This window comes from Scyliorhinus torazame, chromosome 16, assembly GCF_047496885.1.
Source record: "Scyliorhinus torazame isolate Kashiwa2021f chromosome 16, sScyTor2.1, whole genome shotgun sequence".
Lineage (NCBI taxonomy): Eukaryota > Metazoa > Chordata > Chondrichthyes > Carcharhiniformes > Scyliorhinidae > Scyliorhinus > Scyliorhinus torazame.
Window position 1 is genome coordinate 145,382,594 of NC_092722.1, and position 22,965 is coordinate 145,405,558.

General features: G+C 45.6%; 1 protein-coding gene across 6 annotated transcripts in view; it reads right to left on the minus strand.

The window, feature by feature from the left end:
- The window catches only part of mgmt (O-6-methylguanine-DNA methyltransferase), a 735,973-nt gene that overhangs the window by 172,024 nt on the left and 540,984 nt on the right, over positions 1–22,965 (minus strand). Inside the window, exon 5 of one of the 6 annotated variants that reach the window (XM_072479182.1) lies at positions 19,466–19,668. The exons of the other annotated variants lie outside the window; for them this stretch is intronic. Coding sequence (XP_072335283.1) covers positions 19,481–19,668 — 188 coding nt within the window. The 3' untranslated portion in view covers positions 19,466–19,480. Of the gene's footprint in view, positions 1–19,465; positions 19,669–22,965 lie in introns of those variants that run through there. 6 annotated transcript variants of the gene reach the window in all.

Below are 22,965 nucleotides of genomic sequence, written 5' to 3' on the forward strand. Positions count from 1 at the left end.
TGCACCCCTCGGTGCCGGGAAAACCATCCGCCGGCGTGGAACCAGGATATCCCGCCAGCATGAAAAGCCGGTAAATCCCACACTAAGAATTATTTTGGACGGGAAAACCAGTGAGAATCCTGTCGCCTGTGCTGGCGTGATTCCCATTGCAATTCACCAACACCATCATTTTTCTGGAGTTTCTTAGGGAATTTCTCCCACACAGAATTCTTTTCGGAATGGGGACCTAAAGACACTGGCAAAACTGAATCTTGAGCGATCTGGCGCCCTTTTTAAAGGGTGCCCCGGTCTTAAAGTTAAGTTGTTTTTTAAAAAATAATTTTTATTGGTATTTTCACAAAATATCAACAGCAGAATGAAAAAGGAACCCAATACAGTTAAATACAGAACTAAGTAAAACAACCCCCGTGCCCCCCTCCCCTATACATAAATAATAAATTAACACCCCGAATTAACACAAAGCAAACATAGCAAATATATACACCCCCTCAGATCCCCCAGGGTAAAAAACAAAAATAAAATAGAACCCCCCCCCCTCCCTCCACGGGTTGCTGCTGTCGACCATTGTCTACCGTTCTGCCAGGAAGTCCAAGAATGGTTGCCATCGCCTAAAGAACCCTTGTACCGATCCCCTTAAGGCGAATTTCACCCTCCCCAATTTAATAAACCCCGCCATATCATTGATCCAGGATTCCACGCTTGGGGGCCTCGCATCCCTCCACTGAAGAAGAATCCTTTGCCGGGCTACCAGGGTCGCAAAGGCCAGAATACCGGCCTCTTTCGCTTCCTGCACTCCGGCTCCCCTGCAACCCCAAATATTGCGAGCCCCCAGCCCGGCTTGACCCTGGATCCTACCACCCCCGACACCGTCCTCGTTACGCCCTTCCAAAATTCCTCCAGCACTGGGCATGCCCAGAACATATGGGTGTGATTTGCTGGGCTCCCTGAGCACCTAACACACCTGTCCTCACCCCCAAAGAACCGACACATCCTTGTCCTGGTCATGTGTGCCCTGTGCAGCACCTTAAACTGTATGAGGCTGAGCCTCGCGCACAAAGAGGAAGAGTTCACCCTCCCTAGGGCATCTGCCCATGTCCCCTGTTCGATCTCCTCTCCCAACTCCTCCTCCCACTTACCTTTCAACTCCACCACCGAGGCCTCCTCCTCCTCCTGCATTACCTGGTAAGTTTCCGAGATCTTCCCCACTCCCACCCACCCCCCCGAGAGCACCCTGTGTGTGGCAGTAGCCGCGGGAATTTGACCACTTGCCGCCTGGCAAACGCCCTTACCTGTAACTACCTGAAGGTGTTCCCCGGGGGGAGCCCATACTTCTCCTCCAGCTCACCCAGGCTCGCAAACTTCCTGTCCACAAACAGGACCCCCAACCTTCTTATCCCTGCCCTGTGCCACCCCGAAAACCCTCCGTCTATTCTCCCTGGGACAAACTGGTGGTTCCCCCCGTATTGGGGTCCACACTGAGGCCCCAACATCCCCCCTGTGCCGCCTCCACTACCCCCAGATTTTGAGGGTAGCCGCCACTACCGGGCTTGTGGTATACCTCATTGGAGGGAGCGGCAGCGGCGCCGTTGCCAGCGCCTCCAGACTCGTACCCTCACAAGACGCCGTCTCCAGCCTCTTCCATGCAGCCCCCTCCCCCTCCATCACCCACTTGCGCACCATCGCCGCATTGGTCGCCCAATAGCATCCACAGAAGTTGGGCAGTGCCAGCTCCCCCCCATCCCTACTCCACTCCAGGAACACCCTTCTTACCCTCGGAGTCCCTCGCGCCCACACAAACCCCGTTATGCTCCTGTTGACCCGCCTAAAGAAGGCCTTATGGATAAACATGGGGAGGCACTGGAACAGGAAGAGAAACCTTGGGAGCACCGTCATCTCAACCGACTGCACCCGACCTGCCAGGGACAGTGGCAGCGTGTCTTACCTCTTGAACTCCTCTTCCATTTGCTCCTCCAGCCTCGTGTAATTAAGTTTATGCAGGGCCCCCCAGCTCCTGGCCACCTGGACCCCCAAATACCTGAAGCTCCTCTCCGCCCTTTTTAGTGGGAGCTCGCCAATCCCCCTCTCCTGGTCCCCTGGGTGAACCACGAACAACTCGCTCTTCCCCATGTTGAGCTTGTACCCTGAGAAATCCCCAACCTCCTTGAGGATCCTCATTACATCCGGCATTCCCCCCACCAGGTCCGCCACATATAGCAGCAAGTCATCTGCATAGAGCGACACATTATGCTCCTCCCCACCCCGCACCAACCCCCTCCAGTTCCTCGACTCCCTCAGTGCAATAGCCAGGCGTTCAATCGCCAGTGCGAAAAGCAGGGGGGGACAGGGGACACCCCTGCCTCGTCCCTCAATGCAACCGAAAGTACTCAGACCTCCTCTTGTTCGTGGCCACACTCGCCATTGGGACCTCGTACAACAGCCTAACCCACCTGACAAACCCCTCCCCAAACCTGAACCTCTTCAGCACCTCCCACAAGTACCCCCACTCTACCCTATCGAAGGCCTTCTCAGCGTCCATCGCCACCACTATCTCCCCCTCCCTCACTGACATCTTAATAATGTTCAGGAGCCTCCGTACATTCGCGGTCAACTGCCTCCCCTTCACGAACCCCTTCTGGTTTTCGTGGATCTCCTGCGGCACATAATCCTCAATTCTCATGGCTAAGACATTCGCCAGCACATTGGCATCTACATTTAACAATGAAATTGGCCTGTAAGACCCACACTGCAGGGGATCCTTGTCCCGCTTCAGGATCAAGGAGATCAGTGCCCGGGACATCGTCAGGGGCAAAGCCCCCCCTCCCTTGCTTAAAATTACACCCCCACCTACAAACATCACAAAACACCCGCAGACATGCGTAGTACCTTCGACCCTTGATGCCAGAGGAGCAATCAGCTCCTCCGATCACCAAATGTCTGTGCCACCACACTGCTCTGCCCCACTCCATTCACAGCATACAGGTATGATGGTGATCCGGCTCCTCTCCCTCCTCTGGCCATCACCTCTGGCATAACCCTGCCCAAGTGAGTGTTACCCTTTGTTTAACTCTCCCCTTAAGACCACCTTCATTTTAGGCCCCTGCTCCAAGCACCTCCTTAAGGCCCCTACTTCTTGTGCTCACTTCAGGCCCTCCTCCCTCAATTCCCCCTCCCTTTCAGACCCTGTCCCTTGATAGTGCCCCTTGACATTGCTCTTGTACTCTAGCAGTGCCAACCTGATGTGCCAGGTTGGAACTGTCAGGGTGTCATGCCAGGGCCCTGTCCAGCCCTGTTCCCAGCTACCCAGGGGGTCCAATGGCCTCAAAGCCCACTGGTGAGGCCATCACATTTGTAAATCAGTACTGTTTTTTTGTTAGTCGGGGCGGTAAATACCGGAAGCCAGGAGACTCCAGCCTCGAACAGGCTGAGCAAATTAGTTTACAGATTCATTTAAATATGTCAGTCAGGTTCATGCCCAGCGAGGGTGTGAGCCAGATTCCATCGGGTGCTGTGGGCCGGGAGCATAGTGCTCCATTCACTGCCCGGTGTGAACCCCATACCCCATTTACGGGCTCTCCTGCTATCCCATGAGAATAGCAGGAGGTGCGCTGGGCGCAACAGGGCTTTAGAATCACCCCCCAACTCACCAAAGATGCCGCCAGTGTTTTCTGTTTTTCTTTCAGACTTCCACATCTGCAGTTTTTGCTTTTGTACCAAGGATTTAAAATGGAATAATACTGAAGGATCTGGGGAGAGAGCAGTAAAATGGACACCGGGTATATCACAGTAGATGGATGGCACCAGCATAGGACTAATTGATCTTCTCTCTGAAAAATGTGAGGTGATACACTTTGGAAGGAGTATTTGGCAAGGAAGTATTCATAGAACAGCATGACACTAGGAAGTTCTGAGGAACCTTGGAACCAAGAGACCTTGGGTGTGTTTGACTTAGATCTCTGAAGGCAAAAGGGCAGGTTAATAGGTTAAAGAGGTATATGGGGTACTTGCCTTCATCAATCAAGGCATAGATTATAAAAGCAGAGAAGTCATGTGCAGTTCTGGTCGCCACATTATAGGAAGGATGAGATATCATTGGACGGGGTGCAGAGGAGATTTACCAGGATGTTGCCTGGGATGGAGCATTTAAGTTATGAAGAGAGGTTTGATAGGTTTGGGTTGTTTTTGTTGGACTCGAGAAGACTGAGGGATGACCTGATTGAGGTGTACAAGACTATGAGGGGCATAGACAGGATGGAAAGGGAGCAGCTGTTCCCACCCTGAAGGATCAGTCACGTGACGACACGGGTTCAAGGTGAGGGTCAGGAGGTTTAGGGATGAATGTGAAGTAAAACTCTTTTTTTCCAGAAGGTGGTGACAGTCTGGAATTTATTGCTTGGGACAGTGATAGAGGAGGGTTGCCTCAGATCTTTTAAAAAGTACCTGGATGAGCATTTAACATGTCTATACATTTGAAGCTATTGACCAAGTGCTGGCAAATGGATTAGGTAGGTCAGGTGTTTTTCATGTGTTGGAGCAGACGTAATGGGCTGAGGGGCCTCTTCTGCACTGTGAGATTCTGTGATCATATGCGCTGTAATTTCTAGATTTTTTTGAAGCATGGCAGTATTTATATACTGGGTTTATGTAGCATTTTCAGTTTTTATTTCAGATTTCCAGCATCTGCAGTATTTTTATAATAATCTTTGTTGTCACAAGTAGGCTTACATTAACACTGCAATGAAGTTACTATGAAAAGTCCCTAGTTGCCACATTCCGGCGCCTGTTCGGGTACACAGAGGGAGAGTTCAGAATGTTCAAATTACATAAAAGACGTCTTTCTTGACTTATGGGAGGAAACTGGAGCACCCGGAGAAAACCCACGTAGACACAAGGAGAACGCGCAGACTCAGCACAGACAGTGACCCAAGCTGGGAATCGTACCAGGGACCCTGGAGCTGTGAAGCAACAGCGTTACCCATTGTGCTACCGTGCTGTATTTTGCTTTAATTTTAATTATTTTGCCCAGTTTCCTCCATCAGGCCTTATTATCAGTGACAAGTGAACTCAGAGAGTCCCACATAAAACTTGCCACCAAGAAGAATTGTTTGCAGCCTAATGAGAGGAGGAGGAGGAATTTGAAAGGGGCACAGGATCACTGATGCGGCATTGGCAAGAACATTTATAAAGCCCTCAAGGTGCCAGGAAACCTCTGGAAAGTGACAAAGAGGAGCATGGAGAGATATATATGAGCTAATTACTAGACCCTTTCCCCCCAACATTCCGCTGATCAACACGGCCACCAAAACCCGAGGAACTACTAACACCCTCTCAGCTGGTCGTCCCTGGGATTGGACGTTGAAACGTAGGTGGGTATGCCAGGTGGTACGCCAGGTGGGCTGCCAAGTTCCATTATTCAGCGGCTTTCATTGCAATGCTATGGGGAAGGCAGGTTAATTTAGCTAAGGATGCAGCAGTACACATCCCTGTAAAACTGTCTTGCATTTTCCGCCATTCATCCAATTTAGGCTGGAGTCGTGGAGAAAAACCAATCCCAAGATCTAGAAAAATGCAGAGCCAAAGTCTGTGGAAAGTGAGAGTCTAGAAGGTTTTCAGTAAAAGTGAAGGGATTAATTAGTAACGAAAATGGAAGACAAAACAAAACTATCTGATAGTTTTACAATCAATTATCAGTAATCACATGCTACTGTTGAGCAAATTAATGTGGAGTACATTAACATTTACTATCAGCGGAAATAAAAATATTTGTGCCACTAAAATGTCATGATCTAATGAATATTTCATATTTATATCTAAACAAAATATTTGCAATCTCAGTTCATTTATGTTTTCATACCTGCTATTATGATAGCAATTCACATTCTAAATAGAATCAACATCCCGTTCCAGTTTTAATTTAAAAAGCCACCATTTTGCATATGTTTAACAGTCAAGATGGCAGTGACACATGTAGTGCACGGCAAGTTGTGCCAATGGATCTAGAGACATGAAACAATGCCAGAACAGTCTTTCGAGGTTGGTAGTCTGTGCAGTACGGAGTGCAGAACCACAGCAACACATGAACAGGATGGCAGAGAGAAGCTCCAAAAGAGTCCTGGGTCTTTTGCAGGTAAGTATCACACACAAAGGAAAACAAGTTTCAATTTATTGTTCTCATTCGTAAGACAAGCTTTATATCATATGAAGAGACTGGGTGCACTGGGGCAGAGTCTGACGGCTCTTGATGTTTCCCACCTTGTCCCACATAACATAACAAACAAGTTAAGTTGCATGTTTTCAAATTTTGATTTCTGATACTGTGTTGTCCTTTTTCTTTTGTTGATATTCTTTATTATCTAAATTTGTAACACAACAAAGTCTTTGTCATCATTAGAGAAAGGAGTATAGATGCACACAGTCCCACATAAAACCACTGTTTATCATGGATTTCTATTTGTATCTGTATGTAAAGGCAGAGGAATTACAGGCAACAAATTTAAGATTATGAAGGAATTTAACAGGGTAGGCAGAATGAAGATGTTTCAACTTGAGAGTGAGACAACAGGCCATAAATATAGCAGTCACTAATCAATCCAAGAGGGAATTCGGGGGAAACTTCTTTAGTCAGAGAGTGGTTAGAATGTGAATCATGCTATCACAAGGAGTATTTGAAACAAACAGTGTTTAAGGGTAAGCTAAGAAGTACATGAGGAAGAAAGGAATAGAAGGATATACTGATGTGGTTAGATAAAGGATGGAAGGAGGCTTGTGTGGAGCACAAACACCATCATCTATTGGCTAAATGGCCGGATTCTGTGCTGCAGAGTAATTTGGCAGAAGTGAATTTGTTTACTTACTTCTTTCAAATATGAAAATATAGTTTGGTTACAACATAAAAGCATTTCAGCACCCATTCTTATTTTTTAAATTAAAAAAAAATAATTTAGAGTATCCAATTCAGTTTTTCCAATTAACGGGCAATTTAGCGTGGTCAATCCACCTACCCTGCACATCTTTAGGTTGTGGGGGTGAAACCCACGCAAACACCAGGAGAATGTGAAAACTCCACACGGACAGTGACCCAGAGCCGGGATTGAACCTGGAATCTCAGTGCCATGAAACAGCAGTGCTAACTACTGTGCCACCATGCTACCCACTAGCACCCATTCTTAATTAGCATTTAGATATGCACAGAATTATTTTGTTCAGCTCCAACTGGTGCCAGAGTGGTTAGTCATTGTTGCCTCACTGCCCCAGGTTCAATTTCAGCCTTGGGTGACTGCCTGTGTGGAGTTTGCACTTTCTCTCCATGTCTGCATGGGATTCCTCCGGGTGCTCCGGTTTGCTCCCACAGTCCAAAGAAGTGCAGGTTAGGTGGATTGGCCATGCTAAATTGCCCGTGTCCAAAGACTAGGTCAGGTGCTCTTTCAGAGGTTCAGTACACACTTGAGGGGCCGAATGGCTTCCTTCTTCACTGTAGGAACTCTATGGTTGCTCTCTAGTCACTTTTATTAGCCTGGCATATGCACAGTTGATGTAAACAACATAACTTCTTAAATTTTTCTTTGGGCTGTTTAAAATGCTTTTTAAGCACACTGCCCAACTTCAAACATTTTGAATTGCTGCAATTGAATAATGTCTCTGCATGATAACAGTCTTTGCATCCGCGATGATAACCGGTCACGCAACAGAACAGATTTTACTATATACACATTAAATACAGCAATCAAGATGTGAAAGACTAAAATCCCTCAACAAAATCATTGCAAAACTCAAGATAAACATTTTGGCACAAGGCAAAGGAAATCTTGTGAATCCACAGAGGATCCAAACTGGGCAACCATAAAATCCACAGTTTGTTCTCTGAGCAAGAGGGAAACCAAAGTATATGGGGGCGGGAGAAGGAAAAAGAATATGATTTGCTTTTACACACCACCTTTCACGACCTCAGGACATCCCAAAGCTCTTTACAACCAATTAAACAGCGCAGTCACTGTTATAATGTATGAAACTATATAGGAAAGCACCTCAAAGTAGTTCTGGTAAAAATGTTCTAACATACATCATGTAAATACAATTTTCCAGGTATGTGAGAAAACTTGAAATTATTCCGTAAATTATTTTTCCATAGAAATGGCTTTAAAATTAATTGTCATTCTTACAATTTCAAATTACAATGTCATTACAATTTCCTTCACATCAACACATGTTCAGTCAAAATTCTATATTAATACTGTACTGTTATAATATGTCAGTACTTTATTACACTTTAGCAGCTACTAACTTTACAGCATGGAACAATGCTATTACTTACCACGCAGTATATCACAGTTGATATGAATAGTGTTTCATTAAAGGCAGAGTGATGGATTGTGCATTTACAGCAGGAACTTGAATAACGTTTTAAGTAGATATTTCAAATGGTACAGTATTTTGAATCTAAAACCAAGTACTGCCTGTCTGTCTGAAAACATAATAACTTTACTGGAACAATCTGATTAATATTATGACCCTAAATGTACTATAACTCAGTATAATCCATGTGTTATTAGAAAAGGGTCAGCTTAGGAATTAACTTTTTTGTTCATTAATTTACAAGGATTAGTAGAGGTCACAAGACAGCAAATCTATTTCAGTTTTTATGAATCTGTTTTCAAAATGTACTTAATTTGTGGCACTAGGGTGTCTTTGGGGTTAAGCAGAATGGTATGTCCCTCTAATTGCTTTCTATTCAGAGTAAATTCATTAGATAATGTTCTCTTCAAAATTCATGAATCAATTTAACTGAAGAAACCACATTAACAGCTTTTGGTTCATTAGCACATGTAGTTCTGATACCAAACGACTGCTTGTAGGCTTTCTTTAGGCAAACAGATTTTGTTTACAATGATTACTTAAAAGGATTTGTTCAAAAGCCAGTTTTTTAATGTATTAAAATTGTGTCTTGTTTTAGAGTGAGTGTGGGAATCTGTCTTGCCTTGATGGGAATATATAATCGCAAAGAACTATTTTCCTGGTGCCAGGAACCAGCTCCAGGTTCCTTTGGATTTTAGACCAACTAGGGTAGTAATCTTGGAACTTTACCAAGCCCTTGAAATAAAATGAACAGTCTGTGTAAATACAACTGGAGCATAGAGTAGCTCTGAAAAACTGCCCGGAACAGATCCAATAACATAATTTGAGGGCGAGGCCAAATTATTATGAGTAAGACTCCAAATTTGACTGCACATTTTCCACTGTTGATACAAATTTGTTTGGTAACAATAATAAAATGAAATATAATAAATAACTTCACTGAAGCCACCTCGAGCTAAACTCCAGAACAAATGACACATATCAGATATCTTGTACAAGACTGGCAGGTTGCTCACAAGTAATTCCTGACCATTTCCACAGTAAAATACTGGTCCAGTTGGACTGATGTTTCTAAAGGTGGCTAGTGTTGTATAATATAAGCTGATACTTCTGCCTTGCAATTGTTGTTCCGAGGCACAGGTGGCCTTTGGCAAGAGGTTCACATACAGAGCTTAGCAATGTTGAAACTGCTCCAAATCCGAACAATATTATGTGTGTGGACCACAGAAGGGGGTGGGTGGAATTGGCAGAAAGAGTACAAAAAGAAACTGACAAGGGAGACAAAGACACAGCACATTCAAGGCCTTGTGCACTGCAGCATGGTATCATAGCAGTGGGTTCATGACAATAATTTCTCACATGCCGACTCCCTGATCTTGGCTGCGCGGTCATAGCTGAAGTAAGTGAATAGCTGTTAAACACTTAGTGGATGTGGTGCACATTGTTCTCAGCCATGGGATGTAATTTACTCCAGCCAATAGGGCTCTCACCCGTTGACAGAGTGCCGATGGGAGCCTTGCTTCACCTCGTTTGGGGAAGGTCCACCATATTAAGTGGGAAACAGAGGGCCATCCTCAGGATCAAGAACGCCTCCCTCAGGATGAAGAACCCCCCCCCCCCCCCCTCCCCAGGGTCCAAAATCCAATCAGAGGCCGGCAGCTCCTTATTGCTGCCACTACCACCAGTGAAGCGGTGGCAGCTACTGGCAATGGGCCCACCAGAGGCCCAGGTTCAGTGAAGGTCCTCAGTGCGAGGACGGGGTCACTGGCTGGTAGGGCTGATGTGGCAGAAGGAAGGGAGGAGGGGTAACTTTCAGGCCTTCCATTGCTGAGTACCTGACAATGAAGGACGTAGATGTAGAGTTCCTCCAGGGTCCTCACCTATGTCGGGCATCACAGGCAAGCCTAATTCGAAAAGGAATCACCGGACATTGATCAGAAATGGGAAACTTGGCTGATTCTTTCTTTTGGACAGGCCTACTGTTGCTATCGAGCACTCTGGATGAGACTAGCTAACTTAGAAAATACTGAAAATTAAACCTCAGAACTCCTGTTTTGCACTGATTAACTGTGGCTTAATTCCTTAACCACAACATAAATCACACAGGGGTCATGTTGTCTATAAATCTAGAACTAATTGTTTGTTTTATTCTTTTGCTATCTTGATTACTTGAACATTAATCTATCTCTATATGCCACTAATGGACATACTCCTTTCATGGCTTGGTCTGTGAAGTCACTTTTTCTGACACTAAGGTATTACATCTTTCACGCCTAAGGTTGTGTGGCCGAGAACTGATTAAGACCTCCTAAGTGTGAATCTCAGACTCAAATTCAATCGGCTCTAGGGTTCAAACCTCTAACTACACAAAGTGTAAAATAAGCATTGAGCAAGTGTTAAGTATTCTGTCATAATGTTATGAAAAACTGAGTCAGTCATTTCAGCATTCTGTGTTGCTAGAATAACTTCCTTTAATTGCAAACATTTATACAGGAAAAAACAGACCATAAAATGTGATATTGGCTCATTACATTGATCTGAAATATGAGTGATTGCTTATTTTATTTCCTTTTTAGTGATGTCGGAAAGGAAAGCAAGGGTGATGAGTGCCTATTGTAGCATTCCTGAGCTGTAATAAGATGACAATGTTGTGGTTATCTGGACAAGATTGCGAATTATGAGAAGCTCCTGGGTTTGTGTGTAACATTAAGCCTACTTTACTGAATTCCTCACCTGATTTGTAAAGGAAACTATAGCTGTTGAATTGCAGAAATCATTTCCATCTTTCTTCACCTTCAAAATCCATTGAATACTGTCAAACATTGATATGGTTGTTACAACCTACTGTCCACTAACCATCTGAAAAAGAAAACCTGTGTCCATTCTGTAGTTTACATGAAGTCAAATTTTTGAGGAAGGTCCAGGTTGAATGGATTAATTATTCACTAATCTTTGCTCATAAAAACAAGATCAAACTCCTTGGTGAGATATGTGTTTGGGAAAAAATGTTTAGTTCGTTTACCAGGGTTATGCTTATGATTAAATAAAATATCTTTGACATTCTCAATTCATTAAATAATATCTCTGGTCACCACCAACTGCCCATTAGTTAACTCACTGAGTGCTGACTTTCATTAGCAATTTTGAAACTCTATTCCCTTTACTGATTTAATTTAGCTTTTGAGTAAACAATTTCCTGTAGACATTCAATGTTGAAGGTTAAAAAGCAATATTGCTCACATTTCTACATTTGTACGAGTCAAGAAACTGTACAAATTCTTTGCTGAAAATGCTAACTCATCCTTCATTTGGTTAAATAACACAAACTCAAAATAAATGGCCTTGTGTTTGGAACTATTTTTTACATTTACAAAAAATCGTATGCTGCTCCTTTAAGAATTTGAAGCTATTATTGTATTAATCTTAGGTGTAAATTATAACATCTTTGTTGCCATGCTAGCATTTAAACTCAATCAATAATCCCACATACTCGTGAAGAGTTGTTTGAAAAAAAAATTTTTGTACCTCCTGTTGGCCTGACTAAGATTCCTGAAGCGAGGGAGAAACTGTGTCAGCTTTATTAGCAAACATGTCACGCTGCCTGAGAGCTTCTAAAAATATGCTTCTCGCTAAACTAGGACCGTGCCCCACAGTCACTCTGAACTGCATGCAGAGGAGCCATATAATCAACGTAATTTGCTTTAACTTCGGGGAATATTTACAAAATCTAAAGGGGATAAATTTGATTGATATCTACCCATGTGACTTATTAGGCTTTGTCTAAAAAAGCCCCAAGGTACTGTTAAATAATTTTTCATTGATAATCATGCTGTCACCACTATCAGCCAACTTTTGAAGACCAACCCGACAGAGGAGCTAAGCCCCTTAATTTCTTAATAAATTATTCTTTACCATAGAATGGGGATTATGCCATGTATATGGCACATCATTACTGACAGAGCTGTCAGAAGGACAGGTGAAAGGAAAACTGGCAAGCTTTAATTTCTCTGCTGAGAAATACGGGCTCTTTTGGGATTAATCTCTGTATCAGCATTGAGCCTTAGCCTCAGGGCAGCTGAGGAATTTAGAAGAAATTCCAACTGAATTCTGAGTGATGAAATCGAGCAAAAATTGCTCTGCTGACTTTGGTTCCTCACCTATTCAAATGAGAAAACGGCAGCTCAGGTAGAAGTACCGGTAGGTGCTATTTAGCATTGTAGGTACCCTATTAATCATGAGCTCTGGATGATAAATGTATGGGAAGTACATCAGACAGTGAAGAGTCCAAGCACATCTACATCACTGGAACAGAAGAAAGAAACCTAACGTGATGGTTTAATTTCATTAATTTCACAGCAACCCAAATCACTGTCCTACTATTCAGGGAAGTGACAGACATAGATTTATACAAGCGAACACCATCTACCACCGAAGTAAGATTAAAGCACGCTTTTACAGCTTGGTCTATTATGTAACCTTTAACAAAAAAAACCCACAGGATTTATAATCAGTTCTTCAGTTCTTTAGAATTCTATCTGCTTACCCCCCCCCCACCCCCCCACCCCCCCCCCGCAAAAGCCTATCAAAACACAATGGGAGTTCTACGACAACTGTCAAAACTGAAATAGACTTGTACAATAATAATACTTTCAAGATGAAAAATGGATCACTGATAGATTTGGTGGTTGATATTTTGATGAAAGACTCAATCACCTAGTGCTTTCTGATTTGTTAAATATTGGGCCAGTGACCGATCAAGAATACAAGTCCTCAACAAATATGAATGAAATGGTACGCTATTAACTGTTACACTGCTGAACCTCTTGGGCATATTTTTGAGGTTAACTATGCTCATTAAAAGGCGTAACATTTCTTTTTTATTTTTGTTCTGCCATGCCTCGAGTGGAAGGATGTTTTCTGCCAAATTATACTCTTCACTTTTGAGAAAACGAATTTGTCTGAAGGTGTAACATCAAGCACAATAAACAGTTAGAAACTAAAACTAGGAATATTTATTAGTTCCTAGTATTAATCCTTTTTTATTATTTTGAAGCAGAAATAGCCCAGAAATTCCCAAAAGATTAAGGTCTATGAAGTTCAACCCCTGCTAAGACAAACATCAGTTTAGACAAGCAGATTAGCAAGTCCCACAATACCCATTTGTAATTAATGTTTACCCCATCTAACAACTGCACAGCTGTAATTGTTTTGGCACATAGAAAGCAAGCAGCATTTTCAGAAATAGCCCGGATGTGGGTCTAGATTGAGCGCATAGTCAACTGGAAAAATGAGCAGGAGAAGTCTGCAAATGTTGATACAGGGAGGCAGCTCACAGCTCAAGTGGAGGATATGGTTGAGGTCATGGGTTTCCACTGCTGTCTAAGTTCCATCAGTTCTTCGTTAGGCCATTGGATAATGTCAGTACGTTAAGCCTGTGAAGAATAATTGTTATGGTATTCATATATTTGACCTTCCCCTTGGTTGGATACTCAAATATTTGGCCTTTTAATAAAATGGAGTCACAAACAGTAAGTATTTGTTCACGGTACTTTGCGGCTCACTGATCTGCCACTGTTGCCTTCTGAGTGCTTCATTCAAATTGCACCATTTATTTACAGAATTTGGATTTTGAGCCTTGGGTACTTTTATGTATGTATGTATAGCTGATGTAACCAAGTACTCAAAAAGCGAGGAAAATTACATATTTCAATAGATATGGTACTCCTGTAAACTTGATTTGCTAACTACGAGGTGACAGCTCCAGGAATTCTATCTCTGCATGAGAGACAAGTTGACACAGACTAACTCACTCTGCTGAACTGTACCTTATTCTCCCCAATTATGAAGCAGGATTGATGACAGCTACAGGGAAGTCCGTAGCCCAGACATTCCTACTCTTAAAGCTAGAGCGAATAGCATAGTTAGAAACCAATAAAATCTTAAGGGAGATAAATAAATGCAGAAAGCTAGATTAATAAGTTATCCAGAAAGTACTCAACAATTTAATGAAAATGAGGTCATAAAGACCTGCTAATGTCATGTCATTGGAAACTGAACATTTATTTACACAACATTTGTTGAAAGTTTCATTATATTTTGCTTGAGGAAACATATTAAAAATAATTCACAGTCTGGCAGAAAATCCAATAATTGTACCACATTGTTACACAAAGGGGGAAAAAGACAATCGCATATTAAGAATTTCAGACCTCAATTAGGTCATCGGTAAAGGTGCTTTTCCAAACAGCAGAAAGAAAACAAAGAGGCATGCCATTTTGTTGCTACAATTAGACACGTTTTAGAACTTGGTTACAGGAACAGCATCAGTAGCACATGCTCCTTGATCAGAAACATTCCGTCTTGATCAGAAGATAGCACCTTATTGTTGGAGGGAGGATTTTAAAAGGAGTTACTATCTTGTAAACGAAGAGGGGGAGTGTCAGTGCAAAATCATATTTAAGACATGAGGTTTATAGCCCATAGCGCTCCTATGAAAATGTGTCATATGCACTTGATTTTATGGGAATTGTTACTGTCTCCATAATGTCCATCAGATATTAATAAATAAGATGTAATTTTAAAACAAATCTGTCAACATGTATCAGTGCATATTTAGGCTTTCAGCTGCAACTCCAGCCAAATTAACATCTGATGTACTTTGTAGTGTGGCAGAAACAATTTATCACAGAGGCACAGAATAACAGACACATGGTCATCTGCACAATACAACACAATTGTAAATGCTCCATTAGTTTTATGGATTGTTAATCACAAGCTAACATTTGCAACTGAAGACATTGCTAAAATGCTGATTGCTCTCTCAAAAGATTTTACTTAATTTTGGAAAAGTGATACATTAGCCAATTATTTTTGCAGTGGGAGGTGCACAATTTTGAAAAAGTAGCCATACGTTTCCCAGCCAAATCAATTCATACAGGCATTTAATGGATGTCCAGCCAGCCCACTAAAATCAGACATGAGACTGTTATAAATATGGAGAAGGTATCATAATTACATTGCCAAACACCCGATTTTCGCCAAGGAAATGGAGATTGGGAGCTGGGAAAGTTCCCAACTCCCCAACGTTTCTCTGTTAAGGAGGCCCCTGCCTTCCATATTTTTCATTCTGGGGAGACATGGGTGGGATGGCGTTAGGCCCGCCGCCTCTGGAGGCAGGGTTGAGGCAGCAATGGAAGTGGACAGATGGCAAGGTTGGCAGGCTAGAAGGCCTCCCTCGATTAATTGGGACATCAGCACAGTTATATCCATGGCCATTACGCCCTCAAACTCTCACCTGCCTGCCAACTCCCATGCCCCCTTCGATCGCTCATGCCCCCTTCTACCTTCCATGCCTTCTCTATGGCCCCTCATCAAACATTCCCCCATGGATCCTCCATGCCCGCTCTTCCAGTACCTACTACGTACAGAACGAATGAGCCATTGCAAGTCTGGCAAGCCGTTGAAATACTCCTTAAACTGACACAATAAGCAAAGAGATGTTGAAAATCTCTTTTGTGAAAAAAACTTCTCATCTTACAAACTCTTAAAAAGTGCCAATCATAGAATATTCATAGAATGTACAGTGCAGAAGGAGGCCATTTGGCCCATTGAGTCTGCACCGACCCTTGGAGAGAGCACCCCATTTAAGCACTTCCAGCCTATCCCGGTAACCTAGTAACCCCACCTAACCTTTTTGGACACTGAGGGCAATTTAGTATGGCCAATCCACCTAACCTGCACATCTTTAGACTGTGGGAGGAAACCCATGCAGACACAGGGAGAATGTGCAGACTCCGCACAGACAGTGACCCAAGATGGGAATTGAACCTGGGACCCTGGAGCTGTGAAGCAATTATGCTAACCACTGTGCTACCATTCCTCCCACTTCACCTTAATCTCTGCCATGGACATCCTATCCTCCTCCAAGATTCCCATATCCTGTAGATCAGTTTTCTTTTCTTTTTTTTGTTATTTTAAAAAAATTTGAAGTACCCAATTAATTTTTTTTTCAATTTAGGGGCAATTTAGCATGGCCAATTCACCTACCCTGCACATCATTGGGTTGTGGGGGTGAGACCTACGCAAACCCAGGAGAATGTGCAAACACCACACGGACAGTGACCCGGGACCAGGATCGAACCAGAGACCTCAGCGCCGTAAGGCAACAGTACTCACCAATGCGCCACCATACTGCTCCCCTCCACCAAAAAACTGTCAATCAATCACAGTCATTCACAGTATCAATGAGAAAACTGTCTCCAACCACTTCACACCTTTTAATCTCATGTAAATAAAATGCTAACATTGAAAAACTCTTCAAAGAAAGATCAAGTTATTATAAGGTAATAGAGATTGCAATCAAACAAAGTTATTAGTCCCCTGAAAACTGTGTCAACATTGCCCACAGTGCTAAGTGTATTTTACTACCCATCCATAATTGTCCTTGAGAAGGTGGTGGTGGTGAGCTGCCTTCGTAAACCGCTGCAGTCTACGTAGTGTAGGTATATTCATGGTGCTATTAGGAAGGGAGTTCCAGGATATGGACACATGACTGTGAAGGAATGGAGATATAGTTCCAAATCAGACGGTGTGTGGCTTGGAGGAGAACTTGCAGGTGATGGTGTTGCCATGCATCTGTTGCCCTTGTCCTTCTAGGTGTTGGAGATCGTGGGTTTGGAGTTGTTTTTGAAGGAGTTGAGCCACGCATTCATAATGAGGCCATTTGGAAAACAGCACCTGGCCATTTGTTCTAACTCTCAACCTGGGACACTTACCAGATGGAAGGTGAGACCCCAGCAGTTATACTCCCTAACCTATTAGCACTGGCCTCACCAGTTGCGCATCTGCTGCTACAGCCAGATATGCACAAATAAAATCACATTTGTGAAAGGACCCTGATGTCTGATGCCTTGAAATCTAGAGCAAAGTACAATTATGGATTATTAATTATTGAGGTTACAAGCTAATTTTTAAGCATGAATGCTCATAATGTTCATAATCTTAACAGTCTCAAGAAGTGGGTGTGATAAGTTAAAGAAAGCTGTAGGGTGCGATTCTCCGTGCCGCACAACCGCGCCACAACGCCGGCGCGCGATTCTCCGAGGTGCGGAGAATCGGCGCCATTTGCGCCGGCGCGTTTGACGCACCCTCAGCCGCTGGAATCGGCGGGCCGCCGATTCTCCGGCCCGGATGGGCTGAGCGGCCGCGCGAATACAACAGAGTCCCGGCAGCGCCATTCACCCCTGGTTGCTGCCGGCGGGAGCTCTGCACGAAGGGTCGGGGGCAGCCTGCGGGACGGGAAAAAACGCTCCTTTACCGGGGGGAGCCTCCGATGGTTGCCGGCCCCTCCCCCCCGGGCCTATGTTGTTGCGCGGCCGGCCCTTGAATCCCCAAGCTATGTTGCGTCGGGGCCGGCGTGCTGAAGAAGTCCCCCGCCCATGCGCAGGTTGGCGCGGCCCAACTGCGCATACGCGGGTTGGCGCGGTGCCCATTTGGCTCCGGGAAGGGATGCTGGTACGGCGTGAACCACTCCAGCGCCGTGCTGGTCCCCTGTGGGGGACAGAATCGGTCGTCCTCGTGCCCGTTTCACGGCGTCGTGAAACGCGCGGCGTTCACGACGGCGCGAACACTTCGTCTCTATTTTGGAGAATCGCCCCCATAAACTGCAGAAACAGAAGAGCTAAACTTTGCAGTCAGTGAATTATTAAGTCCTCACTTAACATTGTAGTTGCATTCTTAAACATTGTGACGAATTGAAACAATTTTAAACAAATTAGATTTTCCTATTAAAACCAATGTAAAAGGTTCTGTTTTGCTTTCTCATCAATAAAGAAAACATTAAAATACCATCCCCTCCAAGTTGAAATGCTTTTCATTGTTAAATTCCTAAATTGGTAACTGAAATAATTTTTAAATTAAAAGATATGTAAGAAATTTGCTACCTCCAGCTTGCTGCCTCGCCTGCTCACTGAGCTGCCCGCTCCCTGACCTTCCCTCCCACAGCTGACTGTCGTGTTAGGTACACTGGTCTAACACTGGCTGCAACTGGATGCAGCTTAGATCAGAAAGATACTCCAGACCTTGAAGTTAGTTCAATCAGGTTTATTGAACTAATAGCACAGTTAGCACAGTTATCTGTGAGTTCGGCTCTGCTAACTTAAGTGTGGTTACTCTGTCTGACTGAACCAGACTAGCTCTTAGCCATGTGGTGGAGGTGTGAGATTGTAACAACACCCTTGACTGACTCTCTAGATGTTCATCAGTGGAAAGAGGTGGAGTGTGAGTGCCTTGTGTCTTTTATAGTCAGATCCCACCCCTGAGTGTCCTGCCTGCCTATTGGTCATGTCCTGTTCTCTGTGTCCATTAGCTGCTTGTCTGTATATCATTATGTGTATGTCCGCATATCATGACACTGACATTGTCAAACCTCCTGTTCACTGCCTCTCCTGCGCGCCATGATGTGGAGATACCGGCGTTGGACTGGGGTGAGCACAGCAAGAAGTCTTACAACACCAGGTTAAAGTCCAACAGGTTTGTTTCAAACACTAGCTTTCGGAGCACTGCTCCTTCCTCAGGTGAATGAAGAGGTAGATTCCAGAAACATATATATAGACAAATTTAAAGATGCAGGACAATGCTTAGAATGCGAGCATTTGCAGTTAATTAAGTGTTTACAGATCCAGAGATAGGGGTAACCCCAGGTTAAAGAGGTGTGAGTTGTCTCAAGCCAGGACAGTTGGTAGGATTTCGCAAGCCCAGGCCAGATGGTGGGGGATGAATGTAATGCAACATGAATCCCAGGTCCCAGTTGAGGCCGCACTCATGTATGCGGAACTTGGCTATAAGTTTCTGCTCGGCGATTCTGCGTTGTCGCGTGTCCTGAAGGCCGCCTTGGAGAATGCTTACCCGGAGATCAGAGGCTGAATGCCCTTGACTGCTGAAGTGTTCCCCGACTGGAAGGGAACATTCCTGCCTGGTGATTGTCGCACGATGTCCGTTCATTCGTTGTCGCAGCGTCTGCATGGTTTCGCCAATGTACCACGCTTCGGGACATCCTTTCCTGCAGCGTATGAGGTAGACAACGTTGGCCGAGTCGCACGCGTATGTACCACATACCTGGTGGGTGGTGTTCTCACGTGTAATGGTGGTATCCATGTCGATGATCTGGCACGTCTTGCAGAGATTGCCATGGCAGGGTTGCGTGGTGTCGTGGTCGCTGTTCTGAAAGCTGGGTAGTTTGCTGCAAACAATGGTTTGTTTGAGGTTGCGCGGTTGTTTGTACCTGCTCGCAGTATCTCTCTCCCAAATGCTCTGTGGGATCTGGAGAGGAGCAGCAAAAGGCAGGAAGAGCAGCGTCAACTTGAGAAGGATAATGGTAAATGGGAGAGTTGGCAATGAGAAAGAGGATCAGGGAGTGGCAGAGGAACTGTATCTTTGAGCAAAGCTAAAGGGCTAATCAATTCCATAGGTCTCTACTGTTACAAGAATACAATTTCTTTCTTTTTCTGGCTGGATTGCAAAAAAGCTGGAACCCAGTGGAGACAATGACAAAACTACCCACACTATGACAATACACACAATTTTGCATTTCACCAAATAGCACAGAAATACAGACACTCAACCTCGTAGGGAGGGTGAAAGATTTCACACTACCCTGAGACTTTTCAAATGTTTCTGGGGGGAGACATCAAAATACAATTATCTTTCTGAAACAATAGGTGCAGCAGACATAGTCTGCGACAATAGTGGGGAGAGGGTTCAGTTGCATGGAAAATTAGAAAATTAAAGTTAAACAAGAAGGCAGGAGTGCAGGTTAGTGATGAGGCAGATTGTTACCAGAAAATAAAAGAAAGGGACAGAATGTGCGGATGCCATATTGCACCAAAAATCGTACAAGAGTAGGGAAATTTGATAATAGAACAAACTTAAAGGGCGCAATTCTCCCATCGGGAGTCTAAGTGCCGACGCCGGAGTGAAAACCGGAGTGTTTCACTCCGGCGTCGGAGCCCGCTCCCAGCCCCCTATTCTCCCGCCCCCGGGGGGGGCTAGAGGCGGCGTCGCGTCACTTATGCGCGCCGGGCCTTGGCGCCACATAAAAGCAGCGCTGCGTAAATGACGTCACCCGCGCATGCGCGGTTGCCATCCACCCCGAGGCCGCCCCGCAAGAAGATGTCGGATGGATCTTGCGGGGCGGCGAGGAAAGAAGTTCCTCCTTCAGAGAGGCACCGATCGCGGGTCAGACCCAATTTGAGCCCCCCCCCCGGTGCAGGAATCCCCCTCCGACCCCCCCTCACAGGCCGTCCCCCCAGCGTTCCTGCTGGCAGCGACCAGGTGTGGACGGCGCCGGTGGGAACCCGGCATATTGGGCAGGCCGCTCGGCCCATCCGGGCCGGAGAATCGCCGCTCGCTCGCTGCAAATGGGGGGGGGGGGGGGAGGTGGGAGAATCACGTGCGGGTGTCGGGGTGGCGTGGCGGGACATGCGCGGCACCCGGCGATTTTCCCACCCGGCGTGGGGGGGAGGGGGGGGGGGTGAGAATTCCGCCCAAAGGCTTTGTGTCTGAATGTAGAAACATTCTGAATAAATTTAATTAGCTAACAACGCAAATAGAGATAAAGTGGTATTATTTAGTGGCACTTACTGAGACGATGGGCGAGATTATCCGACCCCCCGCCGGGTCAGAGAATCGCTGGGGGCTGGCGTGAATCCCGCCCCCGCCGGTTGCCGAATTCTCTGGCACCGGAGATTCGGCGGGGGCGGGAATCGCGCCGCGTCGGTTGGCGGGCCCCCCCTGCGATTCTCCGGCCCGGATGGGCTGAATCCCGCCGCTAGAATGCCTGTCCCGCCGGCGTGGATTAAACCACCTCTCTTACCAGCGGGACAAGGCGGCGCGGGCGGGCTCCAGGGCGATCTGACCCCGGGGGGTGCCCCCCACGGTGGCCTGGCCCGCGATCGGGGCCCACCGATCCGCGGGCAGGCCTGTGCCGTGGGGGCACTCTTTTCCTTCCGCCTTCACCACGGTCTCCACCATGGCGGAGGCGGAAGAGACTCCCTCCACAGCGCATGCGCGGGGATGCCGTGAGCGGCCGCTAACGCTCCCACGCATGCGCCGCCCGGAGATGTCATTTCCGCACCAGTTGGCGGGGCACCAAAGGCCTTTTCTGCCAGCTGGCGGGGCGGAAATCAGTCCGGCGCAGGCCTAGCCCCTCAAGGTTAGGGCTGCACCCCCCCAAGATGCGGAGGATTCCGCACCTTTGGGGCGGCGCGATGCTGGACTGATTAGCGCCGTTTTTGGCGCCGGTCGGCGGACACCGCGCCGATACTGGAGAATTTCGCCCATAGTTACAAGGTGACCTGGTCTCGGAGTTTAAGCTGGGCGATACGGTAGCAGTGGTTAGCACTGTTGCGTCACAGCACCCAGGTTTGATTCCGGGCTTGGGTCACTGTCTGTGCAGAGTCTGCACGTTCTCCCACAAGTCCGGTTTCCTCCCACAAGTCCCTAAAGACATGCTGGTAGGTAATTTAGACATTCTGAATTCTCCTTCCATGTACCCAAACAGGTGCTGGAACGTGGAGACTCGAGGCTTTTCACAGTAACTTCATTGCAGTTTTAATGTAAGTCTACTTGTGACAATAAAGATTATCATTATTATTAATCATAGAGTCATAGAATCCCTACAGTGTAGAAGGAGCCCATTTGGCCTATCAAGTCTGCATCGACCCTCTGAAAGAGGGTCCTGCCCTATCATCGTAACCCGTCCTTACCCGTACAGCTTTGGACACTAAGGGGCAATCTAGCATGGCCAAACCTCCGAACCTGCGCATCTTTGCACTGTCGGAGGAAACCAAAGCACTCAGAGGAAACCCACACTGAAACACGAAGAAAATGCAAACTCCACACAGGCAGTCACACAAGGCCAAAATGAACTCGGGGCCCTGGTGCTGTGAGGCAGCAGTGCTAACCACTGTGAAACCATATCCATGGATACTCAGCAATTTGGAAGGGTAGGCAGGAAGGAAAAGGAGGTGGTGTAGCTTTGTCACAAAAAGAAGAGAGTGGCTAAAATAAATGTTGGTGTATTGGAGAATGAGACCGGGGAGTTAATAGTGTGGAGCACAGAAATGATAAAGACACTAAATCAATATTTTGCCTCAGTTTTTATGGCGGAGGACACTGGTATCATCCCAGTAGTAACAGGTAATGCAGAGGTAATAGAACAATCCTCATCAATAGGGAAAAGGTATTGAGCAAACTATTGGGATTGAAGGTGAATAAGTCCACATTCCCGGTGGCCTACATCCTGGGATCTTAAAGAAAGTGGCAGTGGAGGTAGTGGACCCATTGGTTATAATAGTCCAAAATTCCTTGGATGCAGAAAAGGTTCCAGTGGATTTGGAAAATGCCTTTATTCAAAAGGGGATGAAGACAGAAAGTAGGAAACTACAGACCAATTAGGGGCGGCATGGTGGCACAGAGGTTATCTAAGCTAATTCTGGCCTTGGGTGACTATCTCCGTGGAATTTTCATTCTCTCCCCGTGTCTGTGTGGGTTTCCTCGGGATACTCCGGTATCCTCCCACAGTCCAAAGATGTGCAGGTTAGGAGGTGTTACGGGAAT